This window comes from Schistocerca nitens, chromosome 6 (genome assembly GCF_023898315.1).
Source record: "Schistocerca nitens isolate TAMUIC-IGC-003100 chromosome 6, iqSchNite1.1, whole genome shotgun sequence".
Taxonomy (NCBI): Eukaryota; Metazoa; Arthropoda; class Insecta; order Orthoptera; family Acrididae; genus Schistocerca; species Schistocerca nitens.
In genome coordinates, this window is record NC_064619.1 from 196005700 (window position 1) to 196019951 (window position 14252).

The following is a 14252-nucleotide window of genomic DNA, read 5'->3' on the forward strand; positions in this document are numbered from 1 at the left end:
TACTGGAACCTACATCCTTCTGAATCTGCTTAGTGTATTCATCTCTTAGTCTCCCTCTACGATTTTTACCCTCCACGCTGCCCTCCAATGCTAAATTTGCGATCCCTTGATACCTCAGAACATGTCCTACCAACCGGTCCCTTCTTCTTGTCAAGTTGTGCCACAAACTCCTCTTCTCCCCAATTCTGTTCAATACTTCCTCATTAGTTATGTGATCTACCCATCTAATCTTCAGCATTCTTCTGTAGCACCACATTTCGAAAGCTTCTATTCTCTTCTTGTCTAAACTATTTACCGTCCATGTTTCACTTCCATACATGGCTACACTCCATACAAATACTTTCAGAAACGACTTCCTGACACTTAAATCTATACTCGATGTTAACAAATTTCTCTTCTTCAGAAACGCTTTCCTTGCCATTGCCAGTCTACATTATATATCTTCTCTACTTCGACCATCATCAGTTACTTTGCACCCCAAATAGCAAAACTCCTTTACTACTTTAAGTGTCTCATTTCCTAATCTAATTCCCTCAGCATCACCCGACTTAATTCGACTGCATTCCATTATCCTCGTTTTGCTTTTGTTGATGTTCATCTTATACCCTCCTTTCAAGACACTGTCCATTCCGTTCAACTGCTCTTCCAAGTCCTTTGCTGTCTCTGACAGAATTACAATGTCCTCGGCGAACCTCAAAGTTTTTATTTCTTCTCCATGGATTTAAATACCTACTCCGAATTTTTCTTTCGTTTCCTTTACTGCTTGCTCAATATACAGATTGAATAACATCGAGGAGAGGCTACAACCCTGTCTCACTCCCTTCCCAACCACTGCTTCCCTTTCATGTCCCTCGACTCTTATAACTGCCATCTGGTTTCTGTACAAATTGTAAATAGCCTTTCGCTCCCTGCATTTTACCCCTGCCACCTTGCATAGATTCGCTAAAGAGACCTAAGAAAGTACGCTGACACTTACGGGTAGTGATGAACGCGGACTATGGAAACGGCCATAATGGAGGAAGTTTTGAATTGGAAGACTGTCCCTCTGGTTGGTAACGCGAGAGCCGCAGTATCAAAGCGGAACGTGCTGTGAAGAGACACCCGCCCTTGGCGGGCTTCCAGGCCACCCTCGCGCGCTTATGAACCCGAGATGTGGCGGTAATTGGCAGAGCGCCATGCACCACGTGGCACAGGGCGGTGATCAATTCCACCCTGCAGACAGCTGCTCAGTGGAGGACGAACCCCAGCGCCACGCGCTCAACGCGGTGCCTTGCCAAACGACACTCACCCGCGTGACTCCTTAAAGGCCCTTCTTCATGACCGAATTTCTTGTCTCTGCCGGCACGTGGCACCTGAATATATTACCCCTGAAGTTTTATTCCTACACTGCGCCTCATATGGTCGTTTTCGTGTATACGTCGAAGCCAAAGTTGCTTTTATTGTAAAAGCTTTCTTCTGTGGTTTCGCACCTGAACGGTGGAAGTAAGGTTATGAGGCGCCATCGTTACTACAAAAAAAAAAATCGAAATAGAGTAATAGTTTGTAGGAATAAGTCACAATAATACTGTTTATTAATGCCCAAAGCAAAATTCATAATGTATGCCCACGACAAAAGTCGACTGTCAAATTCTCAACACCACAATGGTAAGGTAAAGCGCCGTCCATAAATTTGAAAGTGTCTATATTTATTTCCTCGAGAAAATATGTATTAAACACATCAAGCAATATTTAGATGATTGTGAACAGTACCTTATAATTTTACAATGAAATGAACACCCTTAGCTGCTTACAGGCGTTGACATACGTCAACGGGGACAGATGAAAATGTGTGCCCCGACCGGGACTCGAACCCGGGATCTCCTGCTTACATGGCAGACGCTCTATCCATCTTTTTTTTTCGCTTTAGTTCGTTGTATCTACTCGGAGCGGACGTCGTAAGACATCCATTTAAGTTCGTTGTTGATCTGTTAACTCAGTTTTTTTTTTTTTTATTACAGAGTACACGTTACCCTCTGACCGATCACGCTGAGCTACGGTGCCGGCTAAACAGATGAAATTGTGTGCCCCGATCGGGACTCGAACCCGGGATCTCCTGCTTACATGGCAGACGCTCTATCCATCTGAGCCACCGAGGACACAGAGGATAGCGCGACTGCAGGGATTTATCTCTGGCACGCCTCCCGCGAAACCCACATTCTCAACGTATTGTCCCGCACTACATTCGTAGTGCCCCCGCCCGTTATACTCATTATTCGCGGCGCGTTGCCGATTCCGAAGAGAGTTCGGGCACTGTTTGTGCATTCGCACAGAAGAAGAAGATGGTCTAGTGGCTGGTGAGCCTTAACTATATATATACTAAGATGGTATACGTTCTTTCGGACATGTCCGATGGTATCCGTTCTTTCGGACATGTCCGAAAGAACGGATACCATCTTAGTATACACTCCTGGAAATTGAAATAAGAACACCGTGAATTCATTGTCCCAGGAAGGGGAAACTTTATTGACACATTCCTGGGGTCAGATACATCACATGATCACACTGACAGAACCACAGGCACATAGACACAGGCAACAGAGCATGCACAATGTCGGCACTAGTACAGTGTATATCCACCTTTCGCAGCAATGCAGGCTGCTATTCTCCCATGGAGACGATCGTAGAGATGCTGGATGTAGTCCTGTGGAACGGCTTGCCATGCCATTTCCACCTGGCGCCTCAGTTGGACCAGCGTTCGTGCTGGACGTGCAGACCGCGTGAGACGACGCTTCATCCAGTCCCAAACATGCTCAATGGGGGACAGATCCGGAGATCTTGCTGGCCAGGGTAGTTGACTTACACCTTTTAGAGCACGTTGGGTGGCACGGGATACATGCGGACGTGCATTGTCCTGTTGGAACAGCAAGTTCCCTTGCCGGTCTAGGAATGGTAGAACGATGGGTTCGATGACGGTTTGGATGTACCGTGCACTATTCAGTGTCCCCTCGACGATCACCAGTGGTGTACGGCCAGTGTAGGAGATCGCTCCCCACACCATGATGCCGGGTGTTGGCCCTGTGTGCCTCGGTCGTATGCAGTCCTGATTGTGGCGCTCACCTGCACGGCGCCAAACACGCATACGACCATCATTGGCACCAAGGCAGAAGCGACTCTCATCGCTGAAGACGACACGTCTCCATTCGTCCCTCCATTCACGCCTGTCGCGACACCACTGGAGGCGGGCTGCACGATGTTGGGGCGTGAGCGGAAGACGGCCTAACGGTGTGCGGGACCGTAGCCCAGCTTCATGGAGACGGTTGCGAATGGTCCTCGCCGATACCCCAGGAGCAACAGTGTCCCTAATTTGCTGGGAAGTGGCGGTGCGGTCCCCTACGGCACTGCGTAGGATCCTACGGTCTTGGCGTGCATCCGTGCGTCGCTGCGGTCCGGTCCCAGGTCGACGGGCACGTGCACCTTCCGCCGACCACTGGCGACAACATCGATGTACTGTGGAGACCTCACGCCCCACATGTTGAGCAATTCGGCGGTACGTCCACCCGGCCTCCCGCATGCCCACTATACGCCCTCGCTCAAAGTCCGTCGACTGCACATACGGTTCACGTCCACGCTGTCGCGGCATGCTACCAGTGTTAAAGACTGCGATGGAGCTCCGTATGCCACGGCAAACTGGCTGACACTGACGGCGGCGGTGCACAAATGCTGCGCAGCTAGCGCCATTCGACGGCCAACACCGCGGTTCCTGGTGTGTCCGCTGTGCCGTGCGTGTGATCATTGCATGTACAGCCCTCTCGCAGTGTCCGGAGCAAGTATGGTGGGTCTGACACACCGGTGTCGATGTGTTCTTTTTTCCATTTCCAGGAGTGTATATACCTTATAATTTTATCTTTATGTCGTGTCGTTTCTAAGTGCCAAATAATATCGAAAATTATTTTTCTCGTTAATTAGTTGAATTTGTCAATGTTGAAGAAACAATTTTCCGATTCCATAAGGCAACAATCGCAAATCTTTCTGAGACCGGGTTGTAGCTTATCCCCGACGTTATTCAATCTGTGCGTTGAATAGGCTTGCCAGTTATATAGTAAAGACATTTCTCGTACGATGGTTAACAGCACCTTTTGGAACTCCTAAAACAACTTAGTTCAGCCGCATTTGCACTTAGAATCATTGCAAATTTTGGGAAGATACAAATTAGTAAGCTGACATATTTTGCATAGTTTCATTACATAATGTTCAAATCAAATGACTCTGAGCACTATGGGACTTAACTGCTGTGGTCATCAGTCCCCTAGAACTTAGAACTACTTAAAACTAACTAACCTAATGACATCACACAACACCCAATCATCACGAGGCAGAAAAAATCCCTGACCCGGGAACCCGGGCGTGGGAAGCGAGAAAGCTACCGTACGACCACGAGCTGCGGACTATTTTTCCGTTAATTTATCGTTTTCGTACAACTCAGTTACGGAAACTACATCGGTGTCACAATATGCCGCTGGTCAATGTATTGAAGTTGAATTTATCTTGTAACGCGTTTGTCGGTATTACTGCAAGTTGCATCACAAAACTCATTTATCATTAGACAGCCTATTTAAGTCTGAATTTGCGTTATTTAAATTGTAGCGTAAGTCAGCTGTCTATGTACCTTAAATAATACAATCTGTGTATTACCAAATAGTACCTTGAAGTCTATGTAGCAACCTTGGTCTGAAAAGTTGTGATATCAGTGAATGATATTTTATTTAAACGAGCCAATACGAACTGTAGGTCAGAATCAACGGCAATTACACGTAGACTGTTGACGTCAATGGTCAATCGTCAACGATCGACAGTCGACGTTTGTTGTACGGATACGATTAAAATCGAAGTAATATTGACTTTTTCACTTCCTAACCCAAGTTAAACGGCTATGTTTTCATCTAGAAAGACGAAAGGAGATACATCCTTGGTTAGCACGCATCAGTAGCAACACTTATGGCGAAATGCCTAAGTTGCAGCTCATAGTTACCAGTACAGTCGTCAGGATTTTTTTGAGTGTTAAGGACGAGAAGAAAATTTTGACTAAAGCAAAAGAAATAGATACATCCAATTTTGTCAGAGATTAGCCTCACGATGAGATAATATACTCACACGATAATTAACATTTCGAATATTTTGAAAGTGCTTAAATATGCTCTACAGTATTTTTATTAAAATTATTAATACCATATTTTACACTAAAATGATTTCAAAAAAGTTTACTAGTTACTGAATTGCTTATGTACTTCCTCTGATAGAATAACACCTGATCGGATTTAAAATTTGGAGTTATCATTGCTGTTCCAATCTGGGGTGTTGCAAAAACTGGCAACCCTAACTCCGATCAAGCAGTAAAGGAAACTGAGTAGGAATTTGGTAAGGGAATTTAAGTTCAGGGGGAAGAAAGAACAACTTTGAGGTTTGCTGTGTGCCTTCTTTATCATCAGTCAGAAGTGACAAACCAAAGCTGGATGTACACATCGAAGGAGTATATGGCTATAGTGTGAATCAGTCTGGCTAATGCCTCAGACCAAGGAAGTTACTGGTACAGTGGGACAAAATGCAATCAGATCGGTTGGAATTAATGCTTGGAGGAATAGGAGGAACTTTCCGTATTCGGCAGCGCTCGAACACATTCAACCGGCTCTTTTTGGACTGTCTGCTCGTACACGGACCTTTCGCGAGCGGTGGGAGTAACCATATCAAAACATTAGCTGGAACGAATATTAAAAAGTACTGGGAAACAGTCAAAGGGCTCGGTCTCATTTCGTGGTGTCAGACTAGAGGCAATAGACTTTTAGCAACTTATATTTAATCTTGAAATATGTGAGGAAATCTGACGGATAGTCAACATAACATTTTCATTCGCAAAGCCATAAATTATTGGAGAGCTGAAATGCCGCTCACGTGTGTGGTCTGATTTATGCTCTTTCATCTCGTGAAACATACATCCCCGCGGCAAAGCGGGTCAAACGAACAGGTCCGCCGCGGCTCTCAGCGCCCCACTCTGCTTTCGTTCTGCGCTAAATCAATAATTGACAACCCTTTTGATAAACTGCACGTGTAGCATACAGTTACTATGAAATTCCTGAGAACTCCTTGCCTGCGGATATATTTTTAAGTTCGTTTTTGCGATACCGTAGCAGTCAAGCTATTTATTTAAACAACCATAAGTAATGTTTTACTTATCCTCAGAAGTTGGCATTTGTTATATCGGCAGTAACAGTGATACAATGCACACAGGAATTACATTTTGTTTTCAACGATTCAATGTAAACGACAGTGAGGCCAAGCGATGTACCGTGTGTGCACCGTAGCGCAACAAATGCAGATCGCGTGAGAAGCGGTGATTGCTATTGGACAAATCAACTTCGTCAAAGAAGTTTGACTAACAAGGGAACCTCCCCATCGCACCCCCCTCAGATTTAGTTATAAGTTGGCACAGGGATAGGCCTTGAAAAACTGAACACAGATCAATCGAGAAAACAGGAAGAAGTTGTGTGGAACTATGAAAAAAATAAACAAAATATACAAACTGAGTAGTCCATGTCCAAGGTAGGCAACATCAAGGAACGTGCGAGCTTACGAGCGCCGTGGTCCCGTGGTTAGCGGGAGCAGCTGCGGAATGAGAGGTCCTTGATTCAAATCTTCTCTCGATTGAAAAGTTTAATTTTTTATTTTCAGACAATTATCGAAGTTCAGGCACTCACACATAATCAACTTCGCTCTCCAAAATTCCAGGACATTTTCATATTTGCTTGGACATATGCAGGATTTGACGGTCTACACACGGAAACATTTGAAAACGTAAAAAAACATATGTTTTGACAGAGCACAGGGAAAACTGTGCGACTGTGAAACTGTTGCATTCATTTGTTGCAGTTTATGTGACAAACTCTTATGTTTTCATCACTTTTTTGGGAGTGATTATCACATCCACAAGAAAACCTAAATCGGGCAAGGTAGGGGAATCTTTTTACCCATTCGCCAAGTGCGCAAGTTAGATGGGTCGACAACATATTCCTGTCATGTGACGCACATGCCGTCACCAGTGTCGTATAGAATATATCAGACGTGTTTTCCTGTGGAGGAATCGGTTGACCTATGACCTTGCGATCGAATGTTTTCGGTTCCTATTGGAGAGGCACGTCCTTTCGTCTACTAATCGCACGGTTTTGCAGTGCGGTCGCAAAACACAGACACTAAACTTATTACAGTGAACAGAGACGTCAATGAACGAATGGACAGATCATAACTTTGCGAAAATAAAGAAAGTAAAATTTTCAGTCGAGGGATGTCTTGAATCAAGGACCTCACGTTTCACAGCTGCTCACTCTAACCACGGGACCATGGCGCTCCTCAGCTCACATTGTCCTTGATGTTTCATATCTTGCGCATGGACTACTCAGTTTGTATATTTTGCTTATTTTTTCATAGTTCCACACAACTTCTTCGTGTTTTCTCGATTGATCTGTGTTCAGTTTTTCAAGGCCTATCCCTGTGCCAACTTACAACTAAATCCGAGGGGGGTGCGATGGGGAGGTTCCCTTGTAATAAATATCGGTCTTACACGAGTCTTGATGCTGCCTGAGACAGAAGAAACTGTTGGGGTACATTCAAGAGAGAGAATTTTCTATCTGTCTGTGTAAATCCTAATGTAAGTACCGAGTCCACCAGCGGCAACTCACAGCCAATGGGGATCATAAAGATTGTCGTCATTCTCCATCGCAAAGAGGAATACAAATACACAATAATGACAGAATGCGCTTTGGAATCACCGAAAACAGTGGAAGTAAATTAATTACTCATCACAGTGAATTTTGTTTCATTGTTGTAAGTACCACACACACACACACACACACACACACACAAAATCCCCCCCCCCCTCTCTCTCTCTCCACTTTTTTTTTATCTACAACTTAGCATTTAATAAAGGTCGTATCCAGGAAAAGGGTAAAGGAAGGCAGCTTTCTAATACCCACAAAAAACAATGATTACTGGCAGGCAGTGAATATAACCAGAGCCATTAGTCATGAAATCTCAACAGTATTTCGTCTTTTAAAGCGAAACCAACACGATTTGCACAACCAAACTTAGACCGATCTTAGGTTTAATACTAAATTTCAATGACAATTTCCATTATCTTGTACAGCATGTATTCTTTTATGTATTGCATCCAAAATAAATGTGATGGATAGAGCAGAAATTTGTGCTTTACTTGTAATCTACACATAACGAAATGTGGTACCATGTACTTCATGATATTCAAGAAGTAACTTTATTTCTTTATTGTAACTTACAGCCTTTAATGAATTAAGAACTTTTCTTATCTTGTTCTCCCATGTAAATGGGTTGTTCTTACCTCCCCTTGAAGTAAATCTTACAGGCAGCTTTAGAAAAGTGACTGATTTAATTATTTTAGTTGAACCCATTTCCTTGTACATCCAATTGCCTGGGTTTTAATGGTATCAAGCTACTTTTTATCAGTGAATGTCCCACAGGTAAACCCAAGTGAGCTGTTACCTTATTTATTACTTTATTACTAGATCTGAGTCATTTACCAGTAATGACTGGACAGACTGCATCAAGATTAGTTACATATATACATTTAAAGAAATATTCACAAAATTAACACATGTATACTTAGGCCTAATAGAAACAATGTTTGTTTGTCCATTCACTTTGGCCACTATTAAGGAATTCACCAATGGAGTACAATGGGCTTTCTTTCAGGTCCTGTGCTACTCTCCTTCTGAATGTTCCTAGAGGCAGCGATAGCACTTCTTGAGGCAGTGAGTTGAACATCTGTAGGCCAACCATTGGAAAACTGTCTTGCGTTCCCGTCAGCCGACACCTGGGTATTTCGATGCTCCTCTTGTTACGGGTATTGTGATTGTGTGTTGCCTATCTTGCTTCATGCTGAAGACTCCTTGGTTTTCTTTCACGCTGCTGGGACATAAAAACACATACTGGCTGAAGACTGTCATAATTCCTAACTGCTTGAATATAGGCCTGTAGTGCTCCTGTCTTTTGCTTGATGTGATTATTCTGAGAGCTTTTTTCTGTAGAATTAGCACATCCTTACAACCTGCTGAATGTCCCCATAACAGTAGGCCATAATTGATGTGGCTATGGAACAGGGCATAATATACTGTTATGAGATACTGGTCACCCAATACACCTTTTAACCTCCTCAGAAGTTAAATTACACAGGAGAGCTTGGAGCACACATACACTATGTGTTCGTTCATTGTTAGTTTCCTGACTACCATGAAGCCCAACAGTTTGACAGCCTCCATATTATCATGGCATCCAATGTTGTTAAGGGTGCATATCAGATGGTGTGTTTTTTCTTCATTCATTTTCATTTTACTTTTTATGAACCATTCTTTAATGTTTTGGAAGAGTATACCTGTTTCTTTCTTTAGGCACATCCTGTATGTGTACTTACTTTCTACTGCAATTTGTTTTCTTATCTTTCAGTTAGAAAGAATTTGATATCAAATAGTTTACACTTATGAACTACTGTGAAAGATTCACTGAATTTTCATAATTTACAGCTGTTCTGCAGACGTTAAGTTCTATCCATGACACTTGTAATCCCAGCATAATATCTGAATTCATGTTAATCATCCATATTGTTTTCTTTTAAATAACCTTGCCACTGACATAATTCTCATCATGGTCCCATACAAATTTATCTATAATTGTGGAGTGAAAACACACTGTCAACATATTCCTTCAGTAAAAATTGTGAAGTGTAAGGACTGGAGTTTCAGGGTCCTTTTGACTACAGCGTATCTTTCTTTGCAGATGAAAAAAAGAAGAAATGCACACAGTGCAGTATCATATATTGTACTGATTACTTGTATTTACTTTTTTGCAGGATGGAGATTATGTTGTAGAGAAAGAATATGAGGGAAGAGGATTGTGCCCATTTGACCCTGACCACAACAGCACTGCAATATACAGTGGTAAGTAAATGTTGGACAAATACTAGCAATATTTACACAGAAGTAAGTCATTCTACTGTCAGTGCTAAACCAAAATCAATAACACACACAATCTATTTAATGGCAGTAACTCTATAAACAGATATCAAAATAGTTTAAGATTGGGGGGAGGAGAGTAAACAGCGGTGGGAAGTGGTAGCTGGGAACAGGGGCCATAGAAAGAGGACAGTGTCTGACAGTTTCCCAATTTGCACAGCTAATAGATTTGCCTTGCTACCACAGTTAGGTAAGGAAGAGGCTCCAGTAGAAGTAGATGTAGTTAAGATGCAACAGAATTTCACTAGGAAACCAACTGTTTCAAAAAAAAAGTAGAAAGGAAGAGGAAAGTTCTGTTGCTAGGTAGCAGCCATGGAAGAGGTGTGGGCCAGATTTTGCGGGAAAATTAGGTGGAGGGTACCAGGTCACAAACTTTTTCAAGCCAAGTGCATGTCTTAGCCAGGTGGTAGAGGATATAGGTTCCTTGTGCAAGGGTTTCACAAAGCAGGATCTTGTGATGATAGTGGGTGGAGTGGGAAACAGTATTGATAGGGATCAGGGCTACAGTATTGAGTGTGACCTGGTGAAAATAGCCTCGGCAACAACCCATACCATTGTTGGGCTGGTGCCTGCTTTTGTGCGGCATGATCAGCCGCAGTTGAACCGCTCTGTCAGGAGGGTAAATATGGAGTTGGATCAGTTGCGTAGGGTGGCCACTCTGTCAGACATTGGATTGGTTCCTGTTGAGGCTATTGATAGGAGGTATTTCACAAGGCATGGCCTACACCTCAATAGGAAAGGGAAGGGTAACCTGGCAGGGTTGTTAGTGAAATCCATGTCGGGACACTAGTACTCATGGATGTACCTCTTTTTTAGACTAATATCAATGTCCAATGAGAAGTTCAGGCAGGCAGGTGCTAAAGAAGTCCAAAACTCACAAAATTCTCACAACAGGAAAGTAAATAATAATGTTACCATATTTAACCACTTTGGTGGATTAAAGAAAAAAGTAGATTCTCACAAAAGTAAAGTAAAAAATAATGTTACCATTTTTCACCAAAATATCCCGGGGTTGAAGAATAAAGTAGATGAGCTCCTGGTTTCTTTTGATGACATTGAATCTTATAATGTAATAGATATATTATGCCTGTCTGAGTATCAAATTGTGTCTGATATGGAAAAGGTAAATATCAGTGGTTATAAACGAGCTGCACATATGAGTAGAGAAAATAAGGTGAAAGGAGGAGTTGCCATGTATGTCAAAAGTTATCACTGTGTAGAAAGCTTAGATACAAAAAAAGTTTTGTCTAGAGCAACACATAGGAGTATGTGCCTGTCAACTTAAACTGAAGGAGGGCTCTTTTATAATTGCAACAGTATATAGGTCCCCTTCAGGAAACTTTCATTTATTCCTGGAAAACTTGGATAGCCATATAGCATTTAAAAGGAAATTAAAAGAATTTATTAATGGCAACTCCTTCTACTCATTAAATTAATTTTTGGATATAGTAAGTGGGTAATTTCCTCAACCCCCACAAAAAAGTGTCATGTAATATTTTGTGTAATGTAATATCTTGTATAGACACCTTTTATTAACCTGGCACGTTCCACATCATTACAAAGTGTTGTATTCATGATCTATGCAACAAGTACTAATCTAATCTAACAGTTGTGTCTCTCAGTTATTGTGTATACTTTATTATATTTATAACTTTTTCGGCCATAAAGATTATAAACAAATGTAACACTAATGTTTTATCTTTGCAGAGGGACAATTGTACTCAGCAACAGTGGCAGACTTCTCTGGAACTGACCCTCTCATATACCGCGGCCCTCTAAGAACAGAGAGATCTGACCTCAAACAATTAAATGGTAACTCTTGAGTCTTCAGAAGTTTTTAAGGCTAATAAAAATGGTTTATTATATGTTTTAATTCTCAATTGCATATTTTATATCAAAAGCATTTTCCTGTTGAAAATGTAAAAGAAACTTACAACAATTATTTCATCAGTAATTCTTTATTAACATGCATAGAGTGTTTTTTAGTGTTGAGCTCAGTTATGAATATAGTTGTTTATCCTTATTTTTCACTTTAAAGTACTTTAATTAATGTCTTCAACATGCAGCATACTTCATTCCACTCATTCCACTGCACTCCAATAACACTGTTACATCTGTAGTTCAGCACAGGCCCTACTTTAGAAATTTTCATAATACTCTTGTACAGCTTCCATGATGTGTTTTTATTAGTAATTGTTGTTTCACATTTCCATCATTGTATTTTTTTCCCTCTCTTCTACTATATAACCCCAAAGAGAAGTGTTTTTTCAAAGTAGAGACTTCTGCTTGATTTTGCTGCCTTTATAAATTTAAATATTGAAAATCTTAATCCCTGTTTAATATCATTTAAGCGGAACAGTATTATGATCATATTTAATGTACATTATAAATAAGTATTCAACAAGAGCTTCTTCTCTGTACTAGTGTATTGCTTTACTTATTACATTCTTTGCTCTGAGATCCTAGAATAAATAAATAAGTAAATTTATTAATGATTTCTGTTAAAAGATACAAAGTCAATCATCATAGAGTAGGATGACAATTATATTTTTCATTTAGTTAGCTGTTGCTTCAAGGGCAGCACCATTCACATCTGGGTATTATGAGATAAACAATTTATAGTTATATCTAAAAAGAAGATCCATCCTTCATGAAATCCTCCCCACTCCACCTAGAGTGTCTTTCCGCCGTCCACCTAACCTTCGTAACCTCTTAGTTCATCCCTATGAAATCCCCAAACCACCTTCCCTACCCTCTGGCTCCTACCCCTGTAACCGCCCCCGGTGTAAAACCTGTCCCATGCACCCTCCCACCACCACCTACTCCAGTCCTGTAACCCGGAAGGTGTACACGAGCAAAGGCAGAGCCACGTGTGAAAGCACCCACGTGATTTACCAACTGACCTGCCTACACTGTGATGCATTCTATGTGGGAATGACCAGCAACAAACTGTCCATTCGCATGAATGGACACAGGCAGACAGTGTTTGTTGGTAATGAGGATCACCCTGTGGCTAAACATGCCTTGGTGCATGGCCAGCACATCTTGGCACAGTGTTACACCGTCCGGGTTATCTGGATACTTCCCACTAACACCAACCTGTCAGAACTCCGGAGGTGGGAACTTGCCCTTCAGCATATCCTCTCTTCTCGCTATCCGCCAGGCCTCAATCTCCGCTAATCTCCAATTTCTATTTGCCGCCGCTCGTACCTCACCTGTCTTTCAACATCACCTTTGCCTCTGTACTTCCGCCTCGACTGACATCTCTGCCCAAACTCTTTGCCTTTACAAATGTCTGCTTGTGTCTGTGTATATGCGGATGGATATGTGTGTGTGTGTGCGAGTGTATACCCGTCCTTTTTTTCCCCCTAAGGTAAGTCTTTCCGCTCCCGGGATTGGAATGACTCCTTACCCTCTCCCTTAAAACCCACTTCCTTTCATCTTTCCCTCTCCTTCCCTCTTTCCTGACGAAGCAACCGTTTGTTGCGAAAGCTAGAATTTTGTGTGTATGTTTGTGTTTGTTTGTGTGTCTATCGACCTGCCAGCGCTTTTGTTTGGTAAGTCTCATCACTTTCTTTCTTTTTAGATATATTTTTTCCACGTGGAATGTTTCCCTCTGTTATATACAATTTATAGTTATCTTCTCGAATTATTATAATTGATTAACAGTTTTAATTTCATGTAATAAAATCATACTTATTGGTGATTACAGCTCCTAACTTTGTCAACACAATGGAGTACAATGATTTTATATTCTTCTTCTTCCGAGAGACTGCTGTTGAGTACATCAACTGCGGAAAGGTAATACTGTCCTAATTTATAACTGAAGATAGAGGAAGTTTCACGAGCTACAGTAAATATATGTAATAAATGTGTTTTGCATAACATTTTTGTTTCAGGCTATCTATTCAAGAGTTGCCAGAGTCTGTAAGCATGACAAGGGCGGTCCTCATCAGTTTGGCGACAGATGGACTTCTTTTTTGAAATCACGTCTGAACTGTTCCGTCCCTGGAGATTATCCATTTTACTTCAATGAAATTCGTAAGTCTTCCTCTCCCTCTGTCTCTGTGGCTGTGTGTGTGTATGTGTGTGCAGGGGGGTGGGGTGGGGTGGGGGCGGGGGAACATGCAAGCACGTACGTGTGTGGGTGCCCATCTGCATTCAGTGCGTGTTATGTAATTTCCC

At 42.0% G+C, this 14252-nt stretch overlaps 1 protein-coding gene across 1 annotated transcript in view; it reads left to right on the forward strand.

Moving 5' to 3' along the window:
- Positions 1–14252, forward strand: part of LOC126263280 (semaphorin-1A) — a 361326-nt gene that overhangs the window by 326627 nt on the left and 20447 nt on the right. The window contains exons 6-9 of the mRNA XM_049960366.1: positions 9905–9992; positions 11775–11879; positions 13780–13868; positions 13967–14108. Of these exons, the coding sequence (XP_049816323.1) occupies positions 9905–9992; positions 11775–11879; positions 13780–13868; positions 13967–14108 (424 nt within the window). The remainder of the gene's footprint in view (positions 1–9904; positions 9993–11774; positions 11880–13779; positions 13869–13966; positions 14109–14252) is intronic.